Source organism: Gallus gallus, chromosome 1 (assembly GCF_016699485.2).
Source record: "Gallus gallus isolate bGalGal1 chromosome 1, bGalGal1.mat.broiler.GRCg7b, whole genome shotgun sequence".
Classification (NCBI taxonomy): domain Eukaryota; kingdom Metazoa; phylum Chordata; class Aves; order Galliformes; family Phasianidae; genus Gallus; species Gallus gallus.
Window position 1 is genome coordinate 86,991,027 of NC_052532.1, and position 25,453 is coordinate 87,016,479.

A 25,453-nucleotide genomic window follows, 5' to 3' on the forward strand; every position below is an offset into this window, starting at 1 on the left:
AGTCTTTCAAGACTGCACAATGTTTATGACCATCATCCTGTACAGATATTTATTGCAGAACACATTACATGTGCATATTTATTACACTCTAAATCAGAGTTTCACACAAGATTTAGTGCCTTAGTCACCTGCAGACTACATGAAAGTCACACTATTTGGGCTAACTCAACTCAGGTTCATCTAATCTGAAAGGAAGTCAGGTTGCATACCCAAAAGTAACATGCTGCAACCTCTGCTAAGTACGCTAAGATCCAGGTCACCAATCAGATCATCTCCCTGCCCCACCACACTCTTCTACACATCTACCTCTCTGAAAAGAAAAAAAAATAGAAAGCCCAAAGGATTCAACTACAGCTCATTTCACAATTTTCCCAGCTCAGCTTTCAGGACATTTAGGCTCACTGTTCTCCACAGTCAAAGTTACCGTTTCCAGAAGGTTCTTTCAAGTTTGAGGGGAATTCTTGGTTAGTCGGCAAAACTTCATAAGTGGGAAATTTCATTTGGCTATGATAAATCTCATGCTGTAACTGATTCCTTTGCGATTGGTATGAGTATTTAAAAGGGAGACAGAAAAACTAAACAGGCAGTAATTTGCATATTTGCTCTATTATGCAAATTAGCATACTGCACACTTAGCACCTCCCTCTCACTTAGAGGTTCCAGCAAGCCATTAGCAGGATTCACTTCACGCAAAATAATTAGGCCAATCTACTGTCACTAACAGGTGAGACCACCCCTTGGATGTCCTTACACAACCATCAGAGCTGCATGACAGAACTTTTTTTTTTTTATACAGAAATGTCCTACTTACACGCCTTTCCTATCAGGAAAGTCCAGAGTTACCTTTTCTAGGGTTGTCAGTTTTGAATTCAGATTTCAAAACAATGAAAACCCTTGATTTGTTTATCTTCATACTGCAGGCTTCTCTAGTTGGCCTGCTGTTGTTCAAACACACGTCTAGATACAAAACCATTCACAGTTTACATGGAAATTTTTGAGGTGGCATTCAAGCAAATAGAGCTGTATCATGTTTATTCAAAAGAAAGCTTCTGTTCAGCTATTATAATCAACTAGTAATCCCTCCATCTACAGAAAAGAATGCTTTGGTAACAGCGTGTAGTTTTTGAAACTATTGTAGCAAGCTATTCTTTAAATACCTAAGCTAAATACTGGAAACCCAGTAATTTCAAAATCCAATCTGAATTCTGCTCCTACACAGTCACCCACATACTACAGAATCAGCGTGCCCTGCTACACGTTAAAGACAACCATTTCTGGAAAGAATGCTACAAACTGGGGAACATCATTTAAACAAATAAAAGAACGCTGATTCACCCTATTTTTCAGGGTTTTTTGTTTTGTTTTGTTTTTTAGATTTATTTGACATGTAAGGGAGATATCTATTAATTCCAGACTATTTCCATGCCACCTTAATCTTCAGGTACAGATTCAATGAAAACGGAAATTCCCTATACTCAAGGGAGTCTGTTAGAAAAATATCAGGGAACAGTCACAGAGATGAGTCAATACCAATCACAAACATGAGGTCACCATTAATGAAAGAAATACTTGCTTTTCCATTCAGATGGCTTATTTCAAGAAACTCAAAGTGAGCATATAAGAATCTTTTATACTGCCTTCTGTTCTTTAGCTATCTCTGCAAAATACCTGAAAAAGTAGACCATATGATCACAGAAATGTTTGCATAGAGATATTGTTAAACCCAGCTCCGCTCACAGAGGACATTCAGAAAAATCACAATGCAGATATTCCCACTGGAGTATGGGAAGAAAACAAAGTGCACAGCCACCTTTTACCAAACACCTCCTACAGTTACTCAAAACTGTAAGGCCAAGGGACCTGGGGGTGTTGGTTGATGCTCAGCTGAACATGAGCTGACAGTGTGTCCAGGTGGCCAAGGGGGCCAACGACATCCTGGCCTGCATAAGAAATAGTGTGGCCAGGAGGAGTAGGGAGGTGATCATCCCCCTGTACTCAGCACTGGTGAGGCCCCACCTCAAGTACTGTGCTCAGTTTTGGGCCCCTCACTACAAGAAAGACATCAAGGCTATGGAATGCATCCAGAGAAGGGCAATGAAACTGGTGAGGAGTCTGGAGCACAAGTCTTATGAGGATCAACTGAGGGAGCTGGGATCGTTTGGTCTGCAGAAGAGGAGGCTCAGGGGAGACCTTGTTGCACTCTATAACTTCCTGAAGGGAGGTTGTGATGAGGAGGGGTTTGGCCTCTTCTCCCAGGGAACTAACAGTAGCAGAGGAAATGGCCACAAGTTGTACCAGAGGAGGTTTAGAATAGAGATAAGGAAAAACCTTTTCTCTCAGAGAGTGGTCAGGCACTGGAATGGCCTGCCCAGGGAGGTGATGGAGTCACCATCCCTGGCAGTGTTCAAGAGGCATCTGGATGAGGAGCTACGAGATATGGTTTAGTGGCTTGTGCTAGCAATGGTAATGGGAGGACGGTTGGACTAGATGACCTTGTAGGTCCTTTCCAACCTTGAGATTCTATGATTCTATGAAAAACTGGGGAATCTTTCCTAGCTACAGCACAGTAATAATGCACTGATTCACAGTTAACACAGTAAGAGGAGTCTATCGCAACATCATCCCTCTAGAGATCTATTCAATTCAGCAATGCATTAATAGTTTGTTTACCTGACAAAAATTCGCACTCAAACTATGAGGGCTGAAAATGTGCACAATAAACACAGAGCTAACTTTCAAATGCAGGTTGAAACAAGGCTCTTAAAATAGGGAATTATTCTGGAAACGCTGACACATCTTTAACACTGTGAGTGGGCGCCAATATAATACACACATTGTGTACACATATGTTGCTGTCTTCCTGGGAAGCTTAACTGAAAGCCCACATGGTTGATGTGGGACAGCAGGAATGCCTTTTTGAAAGCACTCATCCTGCTTATTCATAATATCTCAAATGAATCCCTACGCATATGGTAAAATTATGGCACAAAACAGCGCTTGTGATGGCTAACAATCCTTCTGAATCAAAACTACCCTTGATACTTCAATAAAAAAAACACCTTGCTGCCCTTAGAAACATATCTGAAGTTCTAGAATTTTCCAGGTCATTGACGCAGTTTAACAAATTTAATTGTTTCCAGTTTAACAAAAAAAAGAGGAAAAATGGCTCACTTTAGTTGCTCCACCCCCCCCTCCCCAAAGAAAAAAAGCACACACCCACTACAGAGGGTCAGATTGTAGAAGAATAATGGAACAATAGATGGACCATCTGCTGCTACATAAAGCAAACTGAAAACCCAGGAATAGAGTATAAAGGAGCTGCATTAAAGTCAGCAGAATGTTTCCGTTTTCTTTCATAACAGATTCTTACTTAGCTAAGTTTAAGATCAAAAATAAACAAAGTGCCACACAGAAAACCAGTAGAAGCTTCTATGCATAAGTACACAGAGTACAGGACAACATGAAATTTAGAAATCTTATTTTACTACCTTTATCAATTCCAACCCATACAAGATTCCAATGATAAATATTCTTCTGCATGTCTATAAGGAAAATCACTGGTGCGCCACAAGAGTGCAGAAGGACAGTATGAGCACCTTAAACAACAGCTCTGTGGAGTCGTACAACATCAGCAATGCTGTCACAGCTATCAGTTGATTTCCCTGCAAGACTGACTCGTCCCCATGACAAAGTTTAAGGCAGTTGAACTCCGTAATCTGCCAAAAACAAGCGTGAACAAGTAATTGCCTAAAGTAAAGACAGCCTCGGAAAGGCTTGCTGCAGAATAGAGAATTAACAGAAGAAAGTGCAAATAAACAGAGGAATAGCACATCTCCATTTCTTTTTTTTCCCCATCCATAAATTCAGGCTCAATCCTCTGTAATAGATATGATTCTTCTCTTCCATTATATTGGAATGATTCAGCTACTAGATACCTTTTGTCACATTATAATAGCTGCTAGGAGGTAGATGTTTTCACACCTTTCAGTCATCCACTCTAATAACACACCACATCCCCAGGAAGTAGAGATTTAATAAAGGATTGATTTAAAAAGAAATACCCGTGAATCTGTCCCTCTGTCTATAGTTCTTATAAAAAATATATTTAATATTCTAATAGATGCTGCTTATTGTTGACCATTAAAGTTTAGCAATAGGAATGATAAATTCACACTGCAGAAACAAACAAAAATGTCTTATGAACACAATGCTTTCAGAAGAACATTTTAAAAAGACACTTTCTTACAGACACTGAAAAACTGCAACGTGGCATTTATAAACCATCCCCACCTGACCAAAACTGAGACCTTCACCAACACAGAAAAGCTTCCTCTCTGCTTATCTCCACCCCCACCCCCAAAGAAAGCAGAACAATGAAACAAAACAAACTACTCATTCTCAGTGACACTTATGACTATTAAATAAGGCAAAGTTCCTTTTAGGCAATCATTACCAGCCTGCCAGACAGATATGCGTGTAGTTAATGAAACCACGTATGTATAGACTAGAGGACAGCTGTGTACCAACTGGGTCACCAGTGATCCACACTACTGAACACCTCCCACATGAGTACTGTCTTTTTACGTTACTGTGCTGCTCTGTAAGTGATTATGTCCCATTCATCATAGGGCATTAATTATGGGGATTAACAGTAAAAAGAAGCACATGAGCAGGATGTTTCTTTTTTTTTTTCCTCTGCTTTGAATCTTTGTGTGTTTGATGTGTCCATTAATTAAGAAGTAAAAAGGATATGCAGAGTTCTGAAAAAAGAATCATGATTTTCATCTTCCAGTCTCCTATACTAAACAAATTCATTTGAAAGGAGTATGTGGGGATAAGGTTTCACCCTGTTGACACATAATTTCTTCAGCTAGACAAACAAATTGGCAATATATGTGCCACATTATTTTCTGTGTTTTTTTTCCCCCCCAATTGGAGCACAGAGCACAAATCATTTAGCTGTAGAAACAACAAAGCAGTGGCCACCAGGAAGGAGCTGTCAGTAAGATGCAGCTGTGGATTAAAAATTTGTACCAAGTCAGACCAGACACGAGCCTTTATCAGCGCTCCTGTCATCCACCATTAGGCTGTTACTGCTATAGCCAGAAGGCACAGAATCCTAAATACTACTCTTTATTCTAATAAAACCTGGAAGTGATGCAGTGAATTAAATATCATAATACTTAACAGACATAAGTGACCTACAGTGACTGACATAAGCAGAGGAAACAGAAGTAATTTGACTGAGAATAGAACCCAAACTAGAAATAAAAGAGATGTACAAAAACTCTATTCTAATGAAAATATCCATAGTCTGTAGGTTACAATCCACTCTGCCATGCTATTATGAGGACGACTTGCAACTGAATATATACTTTCCAGATTTTAATGTTTCATAGCTGGAAGTTAGGACAATGTTTTGTTACAAAAATACTAGCTTTCTCTAGTATTCTAAAAACAAACACTTGGAAATAAAAAAAGATGAATAACAATCTAAGTTATATAATAGTTATAATAGTTATCTCGTTTTTTACTAGCATATTGGGGAGCAAATGTTGATAACAGCAGTTTTGTTCTTTTAATGACAAATTTAATAGTTGGAACACAAGCTCAAGAGCTGTGATAGAAACCTTTACTACTGAGTTTTAACAATAGACTATACTCATACTACATCAATCATTTTCACACTATTGATTGCTCTGTGCCTTCATTAAACATGCATTTTAACCCTCTATAGCCCTCCGCACTGATGGAAGACTTGGATACCCGATTTGCTAAAGCTTCCAACTTTGAGTTTACATTTGTTCATTTTTCTTTTGAAAATACCAAGCTTTCTCCAAGCAGTAAGAACAATGAACTTACAGACTGATATTAAATTCCAAATAAATAGTCTAGGAAATATGATCATTTAATTGTGAAAAGTTATTTAATGACAGTCCTCTTCAGGCCTATAAGCAGTTTAAAGTGTCGACACGCAAAAATCTCAGGGTGTTTCTCTTCATATCTACAAACTTTTCCAATACACAGGAGTTCAAGGTCTGTTCCTGGGCATACACCTGTAAGCTTTCAGAAATGAAAGACTGCTTAAAACAAAATCGGAACATTTGTCTTACAAACGTTCTTAGGTAAGGGATGTTTTATTACTGACCCTGCATTTCATACTTCCCTTGACAGACATTCATGACTCAGAATGAACGCTGAGAGCAGTTTGCTGAGTATTGTCTTGGCTAAAGACTACTGTCAACTGGAACAGTTTGAAAACAAATGCTAATAAGTTCGTCTGTATTGAATTAATGCCCTTTAACTTGTAACAGAGGCACATTCTTCCTCCTGCATTTTTAAACAATATAGTATTGCCCAAGATATTACAGTTAAAGAGTAATACCTAACAAGTGAACCAATCTTCTCTTAAAGAAGGAAAGAATGTCTCTGGTATAGAGTTAATCAAGGTCTTTGATTTTTATTTTTTTTTTCTTTCTTTTTTGGACAAAAAGAGGATAGCAAATCCTTTAAGATAACACTGAGGACTGGGACATACAAGACATCGAAGTTATTAATATGTTTCTTGATTATCAGTGTAGGTAGTAACAGATTTTTTTTTTACAGAATAATCCTCTATGCAAGTTGGGGAACGATCACAGATTTTCCAGTAGGTATGCAGGTTTGAGTTCAGTGAACAAGTTAGTCAACAAGTAACAGAAAAAGAGTGAAGGCTGGACCCCCAGGCATAACTAAAGCAGCTCCTTAAAATACACTTATTCAATTCAGATTTAACCAAGCCTTTATTTCTGTCACCAACACAGAGTCTGACGTAATCCTTCAATCTGTCAAGTACTTCTTGAAAGCATCTAGATCTTCTCTACTCTCAGTCATTTCCTTGTAAACATATATTGCATAATATTTTAGGCCTCAGGAGGTAGGGAACAATTAACGAGAAGGCGATAAGACTTCCATAGCTTATTATTTGGTATTCTTTCCTATCAGGAGTATATTTATATTATGCAATATAGATGCAAGTCTGGGGCTGGTGTATAAAATGAGATATGGCTGTGAACTTCATTCTTTACATACACCAGTATTATTAACATTAGGATGAAGTTGAATTTGCACTCTGACCATATGATAACAACAAATGAAAGCTTTTTTTTTTTAAAAAAGAGATCCCTTTATAGAGAGATGTTCTTAGTTGAATTAAATGTCACCACTGATTACAATCATCCATTATATATCCCCCAAATCTTTGTTTCTAACTGCTACATTTAAGGTTCCCCTGTAGTGTATTATGTTAGATTACGTTAGGAAAACATAATTAAGTCTACCTTTGTAACAGACATACAAGAAAGAACAGTGAACTCAATCTTTATGAGGAAGTATGTGACAGATTATTTGTTCACCAGTTTCTTTTGATCTGTCAAGATATTTGCTAATACATCCACCTATGTAGTTCACTTTACAAAAAGTAAAAAATTGGGTAACATGCACATTACAGTTAAGACCTTTCATTAAAAACAGGATAGTTCTGACATGGGAAATTTAAGGAAGCTATGGTACTAAATCATGTCCCTTAGTACCACATCTAAATGTTTCTTGAACACTAGCAGCCTGTTTGAGTGCCTGATCACTCTTTCAGAGAAGAAATGTTTCTTAATATCTAACTTGAACCTCCCTGGCATAGCTTGAGGCCATTCCCTCTAGTCCTATCACTACTTCAATAATGCATCCTTTAGCTCTACCTTTGCAGCACTCAAAACCAAAACATTCAGAAAGTACTATTCACATACACTGCAAACATGTTGCTGATGACAGTAACCTAGTCACTCTGTTGGGAAGTTTCATTTCTTATATATGGCCATTTCTTTATACGGTCATTGGATTTTTTTTGTAAATCATTACATATTAAGATAGTGCTTCTTTTCAGATACAACTTGATGATGTTCTGCTGTGTGTTGATGACACCTTAGGTGTTATTTCGCCTGTTTTTATTTAACTGTTGCATTTAGTGCCTATCAAACCAAGCAAACTGTATCCCTGAGCTGGCTCACAGAGAACATGCCATTATATTGCTTAGAATTTTTCAATTTAAGAGAATAAAAGAAACGTACCAACACATTCACCTTAGCAGCATCGCAAATGTTTTGTGCAGAAGACAGTAAGCCTACTTTTGGAATCAGAAGCCCTCATTCTTCCAATATCAGTAATTTTAAAGACACTCACTATATTGCATACATAATATTACAGAATCTGCAAGGACAATTCAAAAGAATGGGCAGCCACTGACCAAGAACGGCCCATGTACCTGCAACTTACTAAACAATTACACCAACTCTTGTGCCATTTTGAAGGTAACAAACAAATTCACTCAACTGATATTGAAGAAAAAACAGAATGTGAAGAGAAACTTACGTCAAACGATTACAAAATACTCTCTACTCTTTTTGGCATGTCACATTTCAACAAATGCAATGGGTATTTTCACTCTTCATCTCCATCAGTAGCTCATTCTCTCTCTGAATTCAGTTCAAGTTCACGTGTGATCATCAGAACTCCTAATTTCCTTTCTTTTCAGATTAGGGTAATTTCCCGTTCTGTACAAATACATACTATAGATTTCTATTTGCAGAAAGCATGCATTTTTAGCCTGATTTTTGATCAAGACTTGAGGATTGGTTCCTCACAACTCGGTACTTTTCGAAAGCTTTCACCTCTACACACAGTGGGTATAAATGCTGCACACCATAATTTGGCAGTATTACCATACAAAATTTCTCACAGGTACAAGTTATTACACAAAGCAGAACAAGGAGTAGATCAGACTGCATATATCCCCTCACAACCAGATAAATCTGTATAGATGTCAACATCACATTACTTGCAAGAAAACATCTAAAAGAGCATTTTCTATTAACGTAAGGTCTATCTGATTTTATGAGAGAGCAATGTAAAAGTGAAGCACATATTACCCCTCTTTCATTAGTTCAACATGAATAGAGGATTTAAATCAATTTTAATAATTTAGAAACCATTATTTTTCTTATTTAGGATCTTCTGTGGTTTTAAAGCCCAGCTTCCCCAGGAATACAGGAATATGAATAAATAGTTGCCTCTACGCTATGTTGATAATAATACTAATATAAAATAACACCCTCCTAAGTAGTGAAAATGATCAAAAACACTTGAAAATTGAAATACAGCCTTACAATTGGAGTCACACAACCTATTTGCTTTTATATTGAGAACAAGCTGTCATAACACTGCCCTACCATCTGTAACCTCCATGTGTTCTCACCTGCCCTATGCAACAAGAGTTTCTTTGTCTTAAAGGCCTGCTTGTATAACATTTCTTGTACAATTTAGACTGAAACAAAAAATAGCAAATGGTGTACATTTCACTGAATTTGCATTAAAGCTCAGTTACTCATATGATTCAGGTATGCCAAGGGTTTATTAAATTTCTTTTGGTTTACATCTGCTTTTACATCACATGAAATAGGGAGAGAAGGGGGTAAAAATTCTCAACATAATATAAAAGCTTTCAAAAAACAATGCATTTCCTTCTCCCAATCCAATTGCTTATGCACTCTTTTTTTTTCCTGTCAGAAGCCTCATTTTAATATACCAATATCAAGTTCCACTGCTAATTGTCATATTATAGATTATACACATGTCTTTTTTCCAGGGACAAGGCTGCTGCTTCTTCTCCCATATACTGTAGTGAAGGAATCACCTAAAAAAATACAGGTGCCTACATACAATAGAGGAAAGGACTCTAAGAATTTTTTAGTTCAACTTCAGCATGATAAAAAGAAAGCAATCAATACATTTATTATCTAATTAGTGTTGATACAGTATAGAGGTTTACAGATCATGTTAGACAACAAACTAGTAATACTTGCATACAATGTTCAGATCACAATTTACTGAAGACCAACAAAACAAAATGAATAGAAGATGGACAAATCAGATGATTTTCAAAGTGCTAATAGCTTTCACCAAAACATCACAATTTCAGTTTCAAACCTTGGTGAAGGCTACCATCCAACAACTATCAAGTTACTTACCTGAGGTTGACCAATGGTCAACTGGCTCTTTAAAAAAGCCACTATGATTATTTAATAAATACAAAGAACAGATTTAAAAAATAATAAAACCATCACCCAAACAATCTTAACCTGTCCAAGAAAGCTACCTTAAACTAGAAGTGCACTCCTCCTTATTCTTTTCTTGGTCTCCTCTGTCTGGAAATGCAATCAAGTTACAAAGCCAGCCAAGTTATAAGCCTCGTAAACTCTTATCAAATCTGTGCTTTCATAGTAAGCAGTAGAAAGGTCTTTACTGAGAATACTCTGTACTTTGATATGTCAGTTCATGAACTTCATTCAAGAACCTTAACTGCGCTAAGTGTCAATACAAACTGAAGGAAAAAAAAATGGAGTACCTTGTAAACACATTAATTCATGCATTCCCTTGCCATGTGAAGCTGTGAGCAGTGAAGAAGAAGAATGTGAACTATTACATGACGTGGAGGTAAAAAGATCTCCCAAGAAAACAGAAAATAAGAGTTCTGCACCAATAAAACACTTAAGACAATCTAGAAGCAGGCAGTCTCTTTCAAGATACCAAGCAGCCAAACGAGCAAGTGAATTTAGACTTTCTGTAGAGAAGAGGAATGCTGTGATCATCTTGAGTGTCTTTCTTGATTACCTTCCTACAAGCACACCTCCTCCTACTTCACCCCTCAAACCAACCTCAGTGCTTCTAATCTTTTCAGCTTTAGCCATGTTGCCCATAACTTAATATTCATATTGTTGTCCAATTCCAACTCTTAATGCCATTTAAAGCCAACTAGCTAACTAACTCTGGTTGAATCAAGTAGTATTTAGAAGATTTATAAAATACATACACACACTGGTTTCAAATTTTCTACTCATCCCAGAAATGTTGAGGTAGACAATGAACAAGTTCCATCTCAAGATGTATCCTTTCAAGGACACAACACACAGCTAACCACAGGGAAGCTCAAGTTTGTCTCCCTTACTGAGAAGAGGTTCTGTTAGTTTCAAAGACTCATGTTTCAACATCTTGAATGTATCCAAATGTAATCTCCCAGTTGCCACATTATTTCTCCTCTATTCTTACCACTGTAACTTATGTGCCTACTTTTAACACCTTGCAAACATTTATCTTTAAGAACTGCCAACCTACAGTATTTACTTTTTTTTCTGCAAATCAGAAACGTGTCCGGAAGACAAATGGAAGTTCAGACTTCACAGAAATAGTTCCTTCCCAAAGAACGGCAAAGGAAAAAATAGCAAAAGACCCTCAAAAGAAATAAAAAAGTCTTAAATAGATTTAACTTGATTCAATAAACTTAATTCAACATTGATATTTTTTTAAAAAATAAAATTAGTGACAAGTCTTTAAACTACTTCATACTTAGAAAAACTTCTATGTAGACTGTACCTGGTAAAGCTAACATTTTATATTAACTCTTACCTCATTAAGCAAGAGGATGTAATTTTTAGCTAGACACCAAATCCAGAAAGTGGGTGAAATTCATGTATATGAAAGATAACTTTTAAGCCATACATGCTCTGCTTTTTAGGATTTGACTTGAAAAAACACAAAACAAGGGCACCAACCACTCAAATGCCTATCACATATGCCCAGCATAGAATGCAGAAAGGCGGGAGTGCTACAACCCAGGTTCTTGGTTTTAGCCATTTATAGGCATTCTGGCTAGCACTCTACCCTATTTCATCCACAGCATCTTTGAGAACTATAATTAATGAAGAAGTTCACGATAAATTTCTGTGTTACCAGAGATAAGACAAAACTCACACGTATATTAGCTCTTGTTCCTAAGTGTACCATCACTATAAAAAGTTAAAATATTATTCAATAGCACTGGTAGATTAACAAGTACACCATTCAAATATATAGAGAGAACGTTTCCAAATGAAGCCAGTTGCTGTCCCCCCGCCTCCCCCCATCCCACCCCAACAATGACCTTTCTATCCACCTACCACAGAGACGCTAACAGAAAACAAAACAGGAAAACAAGATTGAAAACCAGAAAAACTGGCCAGGTGTCATCATATCAAAGGCTTTTGGTTTGTTTTTTTAAATACTGACTACACTTCAATCTGACTGCCTTTTTAAAAAAATATCTTGAAAAATGTTTAAATGATCACTTGTATGCCTTCTTTCTAAAGTTAACAATTAAGCTACTTAGGTTAATGCAAACATTTTGAAGTGAAGAAGCTAAATAGACAGCTTCTTTTACTAAGGTACCAAGAGTTGAAATGATTAAGTGTGCCAAAGCACAGAAAGGAAGCAGATACCTAATCACAGAGCTTGACCAAATGAGCATACCTTCATTCAACTTAAAACTAGGACGTGCATACAGACAAAACATTGCCAGGAGATGAAGAAGTGACACTTAAGTCACAAAGATGTATACTTTAACTTACAAGGGCACAAGGCATAAACTGCTGAAACAATGCTTCTGTTTTTGTTTTGTTGGTTGTTTTTTTAAACCATTCCAGCCTTGGTTTCTACTGTATGTCAGAATCCACCTTATGGAGCAAACACATCTAGCTGTTTTAGCACAAAAACACATTTCTATTACATTTCCCTCCTCGAGCTTCAAACTCTGTATCAGTCTGGCAACATAAACATCACCTTCCCTAATACAAATTTAAAGAGCAATGTGAATTGCTGCACTTCATTACCACATTTTGTTTTAAAATCCTTCCTCTCCAATCACCTCAGAAAAATGAACCCAGTAAATGACAGTAAATACACTAACTGCACCTTCTTCGAGAATTGTTTGCTTTACATAAGACATCCTTGAATTACCACTGTCACTCTTATGCATAAAGGGAAGTATGGGAAAGAAGAAAGCAATTCTAGCAGCTAGACGGTTCCTGGAACACTGTTTTAGATGACTGCTCAGTGTTTATGGCAGACTGTTTCTGAAGAAGTTACACTGAAACTGGCTTTAATTTATTGCCAACTGGAAGTAAATCCACAAGTAAATGTGTGCTTTGTGCACCATAGGAAAGTTAAAATAAAACCTGTTTACATAATGCAGTCATTTATGTTAAATTTCCCTTACCATAAAAAGTTCTTATTTCCTTTGCAACACAATGACCTTTGTATGTTCAACAAATACAGGTCATTAAAGGAAGACACCACAGGCTAAGTGCTAAACAATTCTTCCAGAAGTTCTAGTAAGGCTGCATCTAAATGAATGCTTTTATTGTCCTCTGGAATCCAAACAGAACACATCAACATCTATACTCGTCACTCAAATAGTCTGAACTACATTTTTGATCCTCTTAGGTAAATTGCATTAAGTATCTTCACAATTGAAGGGCCTTTAAATACTTCCCAAAAATAAAAATCCTTACATGGTAAGCAACCTTCAGGTACGTTATCCAGCATAGTAGGACTGCCACAGTATATTGAATAGCTACAATCATTACTAACCATGTGGAAAGAACATATGTATCAGTCAAACATAACAGTAGTGACATTCACAGCAACATGGACATTTCACTGCTTCTACCACCATTTTCACCAGCAATAAAACTATACCACAAACCTATCTGTAAGCTCAGGTGTAGATAGAACAGCAGGGATACAATTTGTCCATTCACCGTCTATAGGTCTAAATATATACCACAAATGACAGATGCCAATTGTCACATCACAGCTGTATCCCTTCTCAAAACAAAACTGCAGATTTTTCTACAGAAATCCTTGAAATATCATCTTGAAAATTATATGTACTAATATCAAATATTAATAACCACCTTACCCATCACTAAAACAGTACACAAAGTAGACACTCATCCTGGTTATTAAAATGGAAACATTGCAAATCAGAAATCCATTAGGTTTCTGAACAGACTTCTCAGCAGTGACTAACATTAGCATCACCTTATGCTAATATCGTGCAGTATCTCAAAAACATGAATAATATTTTGTTCCAATTCACCACTCGTGAAAGCTCTATGTCAACATCCATTATGGCTCCCATAGTCTTAAGGAGTGAGATAGGGAGGTCAAGCTCAGACCAGATACCAGTCACTCACTCTCTGCCACAGAGATAACTACATACTGTAAGGCCTCGCGAACAAGTAATTACAATGAAATTAATGTTTTATGAAGGAAATGTTCTTGGTTTTAAAGGTCGCAAAGTGACAGATAAGAGCACGCAGCGGAGCAAATGCAGCAAATTATTGGTTGACACGCAGGGTCAATGAATCCAAACAGTAAATATTTCTGCTCTTTAAATAATTAAAAATGTCAAGACACAGTAGTTGCAGACAAACAGTGTTAAGAATGCAGACAGATCAGAAAATCTGTATGTAAATGTTTCTCTTACCTGTCCTGTGACTGCTCCTCATACATTCTTTCCTTCCCTTCTTTGAAGAGTCTTATAGCCCGTTTCGATTTTTTCATGAGACTATCAATGTAGATTTTAAAGTACTCATTCTCACTCAGTTGTGCAAGTTTTTGGTTGTCATCGTATTTGCTCAGTATAAGTCGCAAATGTTGGTAGGTGTCTGGTAAAATGTCAAGAATGTAAGGCGGGCTGTTTTTCAGTTGAAGCTTTGGGTTTTGGCACAGTCTTACCTACAAGCAAAAAAGAAGTGAATTTTAAAAGACAAATACGTTGGGGGCAAAAAAAGACCTGACATCTTAAAATGCGCAAGCACATTCATCCAGCTTTCAGAAATGAAGAATTAAGTCCTACCTCGTTTATATTCCATAAAAATCTCAACATAGCCCCTGATGTCAAAGGAAATCAAGTTTGACATAATGCTGTCATATCTATGACAAATATAGTTTGCTTGTGTAACTTTTAAAGGAAGAAAAACTGCCTGCCCACTATACGCCAGGAAGAATACTAGCAAAACACAGTATTGCAAGTCACGCCAAGAGTAGTGTCGTAGTAATAGAAAAATAACATGTTCGTGGACTTGGAATCATTACCTTCCTAGAAGGCACAAAAAAATAATATATTCAAATAAAAAAAAATAATCTTCAGTTTAATTGAAAGCCTTTATTTGAATTTAGTCTTCATTGGAAATGTTTCTGTAAGAAGATGGTACTGATTTTGTTTCCAGAACACATCCATATTTAAAGTAATTACCCCTTTGCTACCTACATTATCTGATAGTTTGTTCTGTAGAAAGTGAAGGAATCAAAACTAACAGGTTTTGAACACTATTGTATTGATATAGTTGAGTTACCCAGGCTCAACTAAAACACTGCAGAGGGATGCATTCTACATGTGCATACCTGTGTGTATATACACCTCTAAGAAAAATAAGCCCACGGCACGTAAAAACTTCTTACATATCATTTGGGGATTGTCACTGTGTATATCAGTTGCATCAACAATTCTTTCGAGACAACTAACAAGGCTGTTGAGATAACTAACAAGGTTGTAAAAGCTTCTTAATACTGCTGAAAGAGGACTCCTGTTCCTAGTAATGTATCAACTTCAAAAAAGTGCACAGTTTTGAGCATTTCAGGGAGGAAGGGATGTGGGGAGGAATATTTGTTTCATATAGATCCCTTTGTAAACTCAAATCTATGTTGCTAGCTCCTCTCCCAGTTTCTTGACCTACGTCATTAAGAACTAACAGACTTTCACGCATTACAGTCAAGTGAAAACATAATTATTTCTTTCTCAGAATGAAATGTACACCAAAACATATCGCACAATGAGATTTAGGTAAACACGGCCATGATTAGAGAAGGAGAGATAGAAGAACGGGCATAAGTCAAGCACTGACAAGTTAAAAAAAAGTATGTCTAGCACTATTAGAACAGTACAAACTTATTAGTACTACAGAAACACAAATATCATTCAAAGACAGTATTTAAAGCACGATACTTGCAACAGTTCCCCTCATATTACTGATCCATTGTTATTTCAGTGATTTATACTGCTCTTTCACATACTAGACCAAGTAATGGATCAGAAATCCATTTGATGTACTGTAAAAGAGACAGCCCTTCCCACAGAGAAATTTACAGTCTCGGTGGGAAACAAAAAGACGGCAGATGGATACAGGCAAACACAAGGACATGAACACAGCACAGTTCAACATGGTAGTGAAGTGGTTCCGTGTGCTAAGTATTTCTAGGTATAAACAGTAAAGAAGGTCTTCAAGGCAAGCTATAGAATAAGTAGATCATAAAGGAATTCCTCCTAAGATGAGAAGAAAGCTGGAGGGGAAGAAAAAGAAGCAAAACAAAGATGTTTGGTAATCTCATGAGCGAGTGATGAATTCTGGAGCTGCAAACCACAGCTACGAGAGACTTGAAAAAGATGTTTATATTTAACGTGATAAAGAAAACGTTATCAGAATAAAATATCACAGTCAAAATCAGGGGTTAACAGATGCCCACAGTAACCTTCTCAAAGAACATAGGCTAGATACGATGGTATTCTTTAAAGGTCAGACGAGAAAACATGAACTTACCGTTGGACAACATAGCAACTCCTGGATAAGTTTTAAGAGAATAAATAGATAGAGAAGATCACACTTGCTCTGAAGGATTCAGAAACAACTTTAAAAATAACAGTTCAAGTAAGCGAGTTGCCCGAGTGATGAAGAAAGGAACTAACATGGGAGACTTAAAAAGGAGATTACACATTTTATTTTTGTTATGCTGAAATTAAGCTGACAGACAGAATTCTTTAAGGAGATCTCAGAAATATGAGCAAAGAATTTCACATGTGCAGACAGACTTGAAAGTCATATATGTAGAACACATGAATTTCTTTTTGTAGTAGAGTTAGGAAGAACTGGAATCCCAAAGATAGCAGTACAATTTTCCCAGAGAAACCCTTATGAAAATTGCAGACCTTTTTCACGTGAACTTTTGTCTTCTGCAACTTCTGATTTAATAAAAACACGAATCAATAGAGATAGACATTCTCTCAAAGCAAACTACAGATGCCACCAATCAATATCACTGATTAGATGTTACAGCCTTCTGGAGCAAGAAGCACAATAACAAAAAATAACAGCTTAAAGGAGGAAAATATTTACTCAGGAAAATAATCAGCAACAAGAAGAGACTACAAGCAGAGAAGGCTGCAATCATTTTAATTGCTTATTTATCCTCACTTTTCTTAAATCTCATGATCAAAGAATTAACTCTCTTTCTGAAGTCTGTATTTTCAATCAGATGTGTCAACAAGCAGAATGTGAATGGCTTTGTATATACTAAACTACAATTAAGAATAATTGCTTATCCTGGATAAAAAAAATTGCTTATGCTGAATGTTGCATTTTAAACAGTGAGTCCATTCAAACATAAAAAGAACATCCAGTTAAAGTGAAGAATTATTTTCTCTTTCAGATGTTACAGAAAGTATTTTTCAGTCTGGTGACATTAGTCACACACACACACTCACACACACACTTCAGAAGAAGACCCTACAGTCATGGTTTACCAAACTACGTCTTCTCTTCAACCTATAGAAATAAATGCAGAACATCAGCAGAACTCTCATCTCCAGAACGAGTCCTTAAGAAAGTCATACAAAAAAGTTTGTATTGCACAGCTTAACTAGTTTTATGCCTTCTCAGTGGAGAAAAAAAAAGCTAATTTTTAGTTAGAGTTAGGGGTCCGCTGAAGCAACACACAGCTTTCTCTGCTTTTATAGATTGCACAAGGTTTCAGCCCAAAGGAAGTCAGTTTATAAAGCAATGGCTGGTAAACCATATGGTTTCCAGAGTCAGGATGTCCTGACACGTACTACAGCAGTTCACAATTAAAAGCTAGCAATAAGAAATGACAACCGCTGACGCAAAAGATTTACCAATCCACAGAAGTGGTGTACATACCTTTCTTCAAAAGAAAACAGAACTCAAAGCAAAACAAAGAAAAAAATAAAGATCTCCATACTATGTTTTACAGAATGGTCCTCACCAACACTTCAGCAGCAGACATGAATCACATCACCGCATGATCTGTGTATTGTTGTGACTACAAGCAAGCACGTATATATTTAGCAAGCAGTCTCAAAACAAAAAGAAAGAAAAGAAAAGCAATCAGGTAGTGAGTTACTAAGAAATGTCTCTCCCATTGAGGTAAACTGAGAAAGGCTAAGCTCCTTCCACTATCTCATTGTAAATTCAAGTATTTACGCCAGACCTACAGGACCAATAGAGTGCAATTCTATCTGTGAATAACTAGAAGATTACCCTAATCTAACAGAAACAGACTTTGAAACAGTTAACTCAAAAACCTCCAGACAAGCATAGTCTAGTCCCCACAGGGAAAAAAAAAAAAAGACTACAATAACACCTCTCTCCCACAAAAAAAGCTAGTCTTCAAATTGAACATACTTGACTGCAATTTTAAAGCTTTATTCCATAAAATCTTCAGATATGAGAATAATGGGTAGCCCTTCTCTTGAGACAGTAGACTTCTTTCAGAAAGCTGTAACTTCTATTCACTTTCTACTGCAAAGTTGAAAGCCCTGCAATGGTATGACAAAATAACTTTTACTTGAGCAAAGCACAGCAGCCCCAACATAATCTCTTTAAACACCTAATGCTAGTCAAAGACAATGAAAGGAAAGCAACATGGGCTAGAACAGTATCTAACCAGCAGATCTGCTAAACACTGCTGCTTTTGCAGCTGCTTTGAATGGTCTAAGCAATCAGAGCATCAGAGCTCTTACACTTCCAAAACCACACCTCAAAAACCTCTACTGATCTAGTACCTTCTGCCACACCGTACAGAAAAAGTCAAAGTATTAAAAAGCATTTCTAAATAACACAACATAAATGAAACTCTGAAGATACCAAAACAATTCTTCAGAAAAAAAAACACAACACACAATGCTATCAATTATGAAGACATAACAAGAGAGGGGGTGAATCAAGAAAGACAACGAAGTGCAAGGATGATGCTCCATCAACATATACCTCATTCCTGACAGAAATTACAATAAATGCAGTGAATTTTATTTTCCACTGTGGTGTGTGTTCAACACTTCAGAGGGATGTGATACCATCCAGATGAACCTAGACAGGTTTGAGCAGTAGGTCCAAGAGAACATCACTAGTTTCAACAAAGGCAAATGCAAGGTCTTGAACCTGAGTTGAGGCAATATCCACTACACTGGGGGACAAGCTGAAAGATAAAAGGATCAAGCACAGACCTATTGAAAAGCACCTGGGTTTACTGGTGGATGACAAGCTGGACATGAGCCAGCAGTGTGCCTTTGCAGCCCAGAAAGCCAACTATATCCTGGGCTGCATCCAAAGAAACGTGGCCAGCAGCACAAGGGAGGTGATTCTACCCTTCTGCTCTGCACTGGTAGGGCCTCACCTGGTGTATTGCATCCACATGTGGAGCCCTCAGTACAGGGCAGACATGGACCTATTGGAATGTGTCCAGAGGAGGGCCACAAAAATGATCCAAGGGATGGAACATTACCCCCACAAGGACAGACTAAGAGAGCTGGGGCTGTTCAGCCTGGAGAAGAGAAGGCTCTGAGGTGACCCGATAGTGGCTATTCAGTATCTAAAGGGGAGTTATGGGAAAGAAGAGGATGGGCTCTTCAGCAAGATCTGTTCTGACAGGAGAAGGAAAAATGGTTTCAAGCTTAAAGAGAATAGATTTAGATTAGATATAAGGAAAAGAGTCTTCTACAGTGAAGGGAGGCACTGGAACAAGTTGCCCAGAGATGTGGTGAATGCCCCTTCACTGGAGAATTTCAAAGCTAGGCTGAACAAGGCTCTGAGCAACCTGATCTAGCTGTGGATGTCCCTGTTCATGGCTGGAGAGTTGGACTAGATGGCCTTTAAAGGTCCCTTCCAAGTCTAAGGATTCTACGATTCCTCCAAAAGAAGGCTTCTCATCAAAATATATTTGGAAGTTGGACAGTATAACATGCACAGTAGTACTGCCAAGTCTAAACAGCCAGAGCAGTAAATTAACTGAACTTCTCCCACGCTTTATATAATAGACATTCTCTCTCAATGTTCTTCCCAAGATAACCATCATCTTCCAGTAGTAATGCATTCCTAGTTTCAAGATTTTAAATTCATTAAGCAGAGCTTTTACATACACCATAAAACCTATCTTATAAAACGCTAGCATTGGTGGTCATGGTTAATATCTTATTGTTGAAGACAAGTAATTCATACAGGTGATACCACCTACTAATAGAGAAAAAAAAGCAGAAAGCTTGTAAGAAAAGGTACAGAATGGAAGGAAGGAAGAAAGGAAATGTAAACTGGAAAAAAGTGAGCTCTGCTTCTGTTTTTTAAGACTGCGCTTTTTCTATCCTTTGGTCAAATAACAGCTTTGCTTTGTTTTCATCTTCTTTTTCACTCACATCTTCAGAATGGGAGAAAACTTTAACCACCTAACCATGGCAAAACAATGGTTATCACAGCTATTATAGACAAAGAACAAACAAGAATGATGACTGTTATTACAAGAAGCAAAACCAGACCTCAAAGCCACAATTTTACCTTGGGTAGCATCCCACTGACTTTGCATACCTACTGCCTTCACTAGGTATTAATTTTATCAGTCAACAACCACAGACATCAGTCATGGGATATGCTGCAAAAATGGGATTTGAAGAAACACTTGAATGAGCAGGTTTCTATTTCTGACTTTAATCCTTGGTTTTGAATTCAGGCAGATGAGCAAATGGTCTTCCTGTGCCTAGTGTCGCATGAGGCTGAGACTTAAATTTGTTTGCCAGTATATTAAATTTACTCAAACACATCCTTTCACTCTAAGTACCAAACACTAAAAATTCAAGCAGAAAGCTACAGCATTCTCACACTATGACATCATCCTGTCTGGTATACTTTAATATAATTTGGAAATAAAATTTGATTAACTGAGAGCAGCATAAAGAGGATACATTAAAGATCCAAATTGAGGACACTTATCCAGTAAAATGAAAAAAGAAAGCACAGTACAATGTCCAGCCCTCCCAGTGAATTTTACAGAACAGGCCTTGCTGGCTGCTCCGATGCTCTGTCAACAAATAAAGTTACCCTATAATAGATGAGTAAAAGTAATCAGTAAGTCCAAGCACTGGGGTTAAGATTTTCTGGTATTTGTGGATACACAAACAACTCAAGGACAACTGCACCATACAGACTCGTAAATTAAGCTGTACATTCCCCACATGGCTTCAGCAATGACAAACTAAGTTCCTGGTTTACAAGCAGAAAAGTTCCCTCTACCAAAAAAAAGTGCCTGCTTCCAAGTGTTTATATTTGCACTTCTCATTACAAGATGCTCACTGTTTAAAGCATCCTAATAACTAACAGGAAAATGTTAAAGACTTTGTGTTGATTCATACAATACCATTTGTATGAAGGCTGTTCTGTAAGTTTATAATCACTGTCAGAAATTGCGGTAGAAATACTGTTGCTATTCTCGTAGCATCAAAAAAAAAATCAAATATTTCCAAATCACCACTCATCAAGGCCCATTATGTTAAATTAACTATCTCTGCTATAGCAGTGTAACTACTGGGGAACTTCAAGAGGCGTTAAAACACCTGCATTTCAGAAGAGCCACAGGGAAAGCAAACAGTTACACTAATTCCTGGAGTTATAAAGTAATAACACTTGATATAAGGACCTAAGGCTAAGAGCTTCAAGAGGAAGCCGTCAAGCATCACTCATACACAAAATAGAGTGCCTGCACCTCCTGAACAGCTATCTGTGCTATAATCAAACTATTCCTATCATTGGTAAGAGCGAGGTGTTATCTTGAATAATGCCAAACAAAATTTCTGGGGGTGGCTCAGGGACATAGGAGAAGATATAGAAAACTGAAGTCTATCCTCCTGTTTCCTTAAAAATAACTTTTAAGTAGAGCATATTACTAGTTTCAGAGTGAAAATTTGAAGCACTTTAAAAATCACAGAAACGCAGAGCACACACTGAAAAGTTAGGTGTGCCATACAAATCTGTTTACAGAACTGACAAGAGTGACATCTCCCAGTCCCCACGCACATTCCTAAAAGCACAAACGTATCTACATTACCATCATGTGCACGTCTCACAGGACGATGAGCTTAACTAAGTTTCATGCTTCAGAGGTCTTGTTTGCAGACTAACAACGTGATCCAACGCAAAGCACACAGAATATGTGATTACGAGACCAAGTTAAGCAGTTTCTTGTTAGGACAGCTCAGCCTTTCAAGTTTGAGTCATTTTAAGGGATCTGAAAATAACAATAGCCTGAGGCGAACACACATATTTGTTTTCCCAACACAAACCAAGATTAAATACAAAAAACACATAGCCGGAGGCCACAGGAAAGGAAAAAAAACACAGAGATGAACTGTGCTTAAATAACCTAAGACTGAAGAAGACCCCTTACTTTCCATAGCAGGCAGAGCATGGCAATTGAAGCTGCAGGAAGATGCTGTTTCCCCTCTGTTTAAATACCACCATTCTTCACCCAGCGTACACACACATACGCACTCACCACTTTGTCCATGAGCTTCCAGGTCTTCTCTACAGTCCTCCGGTCCGCAGCCGCCTGCTTCGGGGGGCCCACAGCATCCTGAATGGCGTCGATGAAGCCCAGGATCCGTCCTTTGCGTGGGTTCCGGCCGTTCTGGGAGTTGGCCATCTGGGAGCCGGGCTGGCCGCGGGGACAGAGAACAGAGACTCACAAGGTGCTCCTAAACATCTTGTCACGCAGCCAGCGAGGTAACGCTTCCTTCTTCGCAGGCAGGAAAGGGCAAGAGCAGGGCACGTTTAGGAACAACTTTAACTTTCCGTGACAAACAGCCTAAGCCCACCTGGGCTGAGTTTATACCGGCGGAGGCCATCGCGGATTTACCGTGAAGGGCCGGGAGGGAGGGGACCCCGGCGCGGCTGCCCCGGGCCCACCCCGCACCGGCGGCCACCGCGCAACAAAAGCGGGAGACGCGCCGCGGCCAAAGGGAAGGAGAAGGGAAAGAAAAATCAGTGTGGAGCGAGGGAGCAGCGCGAGAGGCCGCGGACAGGCAGACAGACAGACAGACACTTACGTACAGAGCGGCACAGCACGGCGCGGCACCGAGCGCGGGCTCCTCCGCCGATCCGCGCCCCAAGGCGCAGGGCCGCGGCCGGAGGGGGGTCTCGGCTCTCCCGCTCACCGCCCCGGGGGGCGGCCGGACCGCATCCCGCGCCCGTCCCTACCGCCGCGCCGGCCGTCAGCGAGCGTCGGCAATCGCCGCCGACATACGCGCGAGCCCCTCCCGGGGCTGAACCCCGCGGCACCGCCGCTGCCCCGCGGGCAAGCCCGGAGCGCTGCTGCCCCGCCGCCCTGCCCGCCCCGCAGTCCCTGCCCGCCTCTGCGTGCGCGCGTGTGCGGCGAGCGAGCGTCCGGCAGCAACGCGCAAGAGAAGAGAGACAGAGAGAAGCACACGCACAGGTCCGTATGTGGCACAGCTCACAGCCCCAGGCAGGCTGTGGTCTCCGCGCTCTCCGGCAAAGTGAGGCTGGCGAAGCTCCGGCTGCCCCGCTCCCTCCCCCGCCCCGCGGCGCTCTGGCGGCCGCTCCTCTCCTCGCAACATGCCCGCCCCGAGGCCACGGCTCGGCCCCACGCATGCGCGCCGCGAGGGGAGCGGAGCGGAGTGGGCTGCGACTCCGCGGAGCCCCGCCCCCGTCCCGTAGGCGGGAACAGCCGCTCTCCGCGCAGCCAATCACAACACAGAAATGCCTTGCTTGACGTGGAAGCCGGCAAGTGAGCTTGAAGCTGGGCGGGGAAGAGGGGGCTGGCGATGTTGAGAGTGATAGGAAAACTGACCAGTGGGAGGGCTGGAAGGAGGGAAGAGGAGCTTCCGGTCCCGCCCCCTCACGCGTGCCCGCCAGAGGGGGTGGTTTGAAGTCTCTGGAGGCTCGGGTGGCCGTGAGGTGATCTTTGGCTTTTGGGAGCTTCGTTGCGTGGTACGGGGCTCTGGAAATTATGTCCTCCTCACGAAACCGCTGTGCTTCTGTCTTATCGAAGCACGCAACGTGTGTTGAGAATCAGCGGTCTTTCTTGTTCCCTTCTGGAGTGTTCTGCCCGCACAGCTCTTCTTCACACTCGTGAGAGTTTTGTTGTTGTGGCCACAGAGAGCAGGAGCTTCTCTTCCTTTTCCACGTCTGATTTCTCCCCTTGTAAGAGAGGGAAGGTTTTGGTTTTTAGTTTTTTTTTTTTTTTAAGCAAACGGTGAGGTTTCCTGTGTTAAAGATGGGCTGGAAAGCTGCAGGCGCAGGCGGCACTTCCTCAGGGCAACGAGTGGAGATACGTAAAAACTTCCCCTCATGTTTATTTGATGTGAGGGCTTTCTGTGGGGATATGCTAAATAAACCCCAACTGATGAATGCCACACTTCTGTTTTAGGGGCAAGTTTTTCCTCAGATGTTTACGTTACCGGTGAACACTGGAGAGGAGAAAGTGAAGCGTAGGCACATGAGGTGCAAGGCGTGTGACTTCAGAGCCCTTTGAAGACGTTCCAGGGTGTACTTAACGCTTTGTGAGCGTTAATCCTACAATTAATTATCACACAAAGAAGCTAAAGCACTTTAAAGCTTTGCGGTTATTTTACGAAGGTAATTATTTTAAAGTCTGCTTTTAAGTTTCGATTTTTGGAATGTCAGCAAGTGTGGGATTTCTGTAGTTGTTTCCAACCGTTCTTGATTTTTTTTTTTTCCTACTAATTTTTAGCTTTTAGTAAAACAGCAGTTGAAGAAAAACAATAGAAATGCTACTGTAGAGCATTTCGGTGCTCCTTTTATTTATAATGTCATTTATAGGTATTTTTACTGCAGGTATCTTCCTGTTGATTTGAAACGTGTCAAGTTACTACTGTGGGCATAGGTACAACAACTAAAATCTCATCATTAACGTCTCCCTCAAAGGTCATTGTTCCTCTTTAGCTTTAAAATACAATTTGGCAGGCGCTTGCCTTAAGTGGGTTGGAAGCTTCTCATTTCACCGTAGGCTCTGAATTATTCTCTTTCCTATGTTGATTTCAGTGTTGATTTAATACTCTTCGCTGGCAGCTCTCCCTTTTTTTTTTTCACTTGGAGCTCTGCTTGCGTAAGATTAGGCCAGTAGTGACCGCTCTTCCTTTTGCTGTTGCTCTTTTGGTTGTGGGTAAATCAGATGATCTAACAATTTTTCATGAGCTTCTTAAATCTTTCCTTATTTTTGTTGATTGTTCTGCTTTCATTGTTATGTCATTCTCTTCATATTCTGTGCACTGCCAAAGAGCTGCGGTCTATGAGCTGGACTTGGTTGCTGTGTAGGGCTGAGTCATGTTGTCTTGCAGTTCATCTGAGTGCCGAGCCAGCAGGAATAAGCAGCTTGGTTTCCTGCATCCCTGTGTGTATGTGTGTTGTGCTATTAAGCAAAAAGCCAGCTGTATTAGAAGAAGGAGTGGTTTTCA

The 25,453-nt window shown here is 39.3% G+C and overlaps 1 protein-coding gene and 1 long non-coding RNA gene across 7 annotated transcripts in view; one reads left to right on the forward strand and one right to left on the reverse strand.

The window, feature by feature from the left end:
- Positions 1-23,610, reverse strand: part of CBLB (Cbl proto-oncogene B) — a 123,752-nt gene extending 100,142 nt beyond the window's left edge. For 2 of the 4 annotated variants that reach the window (XM_004938278.5, XM_416621.8), the window contains exons 1-3: positions 23,450-23,610; positions 22,516-22,674; positions 14,393-14,643 (exon numbers count right to left, since the gene is read on the reverse strand). In XM_004938278.5, coding sequence (XP_004938335.1) covers positions 14,393-14,643; positions 22,516-22,674; positions 23,450-23,593 — 554 coding nt within the window. In that variant the 5' untranslated portion in view covers positions 23,594-23,610. Of the gene's footprint in view, positions 1-14,392; positions 14,644-22,515; positions 22,756-23,449 lie in introns of all 4 variants that reach the window. The other 2 variants (XM_040705373.2, XM_040705371.2) reach the window with 2 other exon arrangements.
- A 260-nt stretch (positions 23,611-23,870) lies between these two features.
- LOC112530378 overlaps positions 23,871-25,453 on the forward strand; it is a 327,141-nt gene continuing 325,558 nt past the window's right edge. For all 3 annotated transcript variants that reach the window (XR_003071999.3, XR_005862045.2, XR_006930999.1), the window contains exons 1-2: positions 23,871-23,966; positions 24,406-24,614. This is a non-coding gene — a long non-coding RNA (uncharacterized LOC112530378). The remainder of the gene's footprint in view (positions 23,967-24,405; positions 24,615-25,453) is intronic.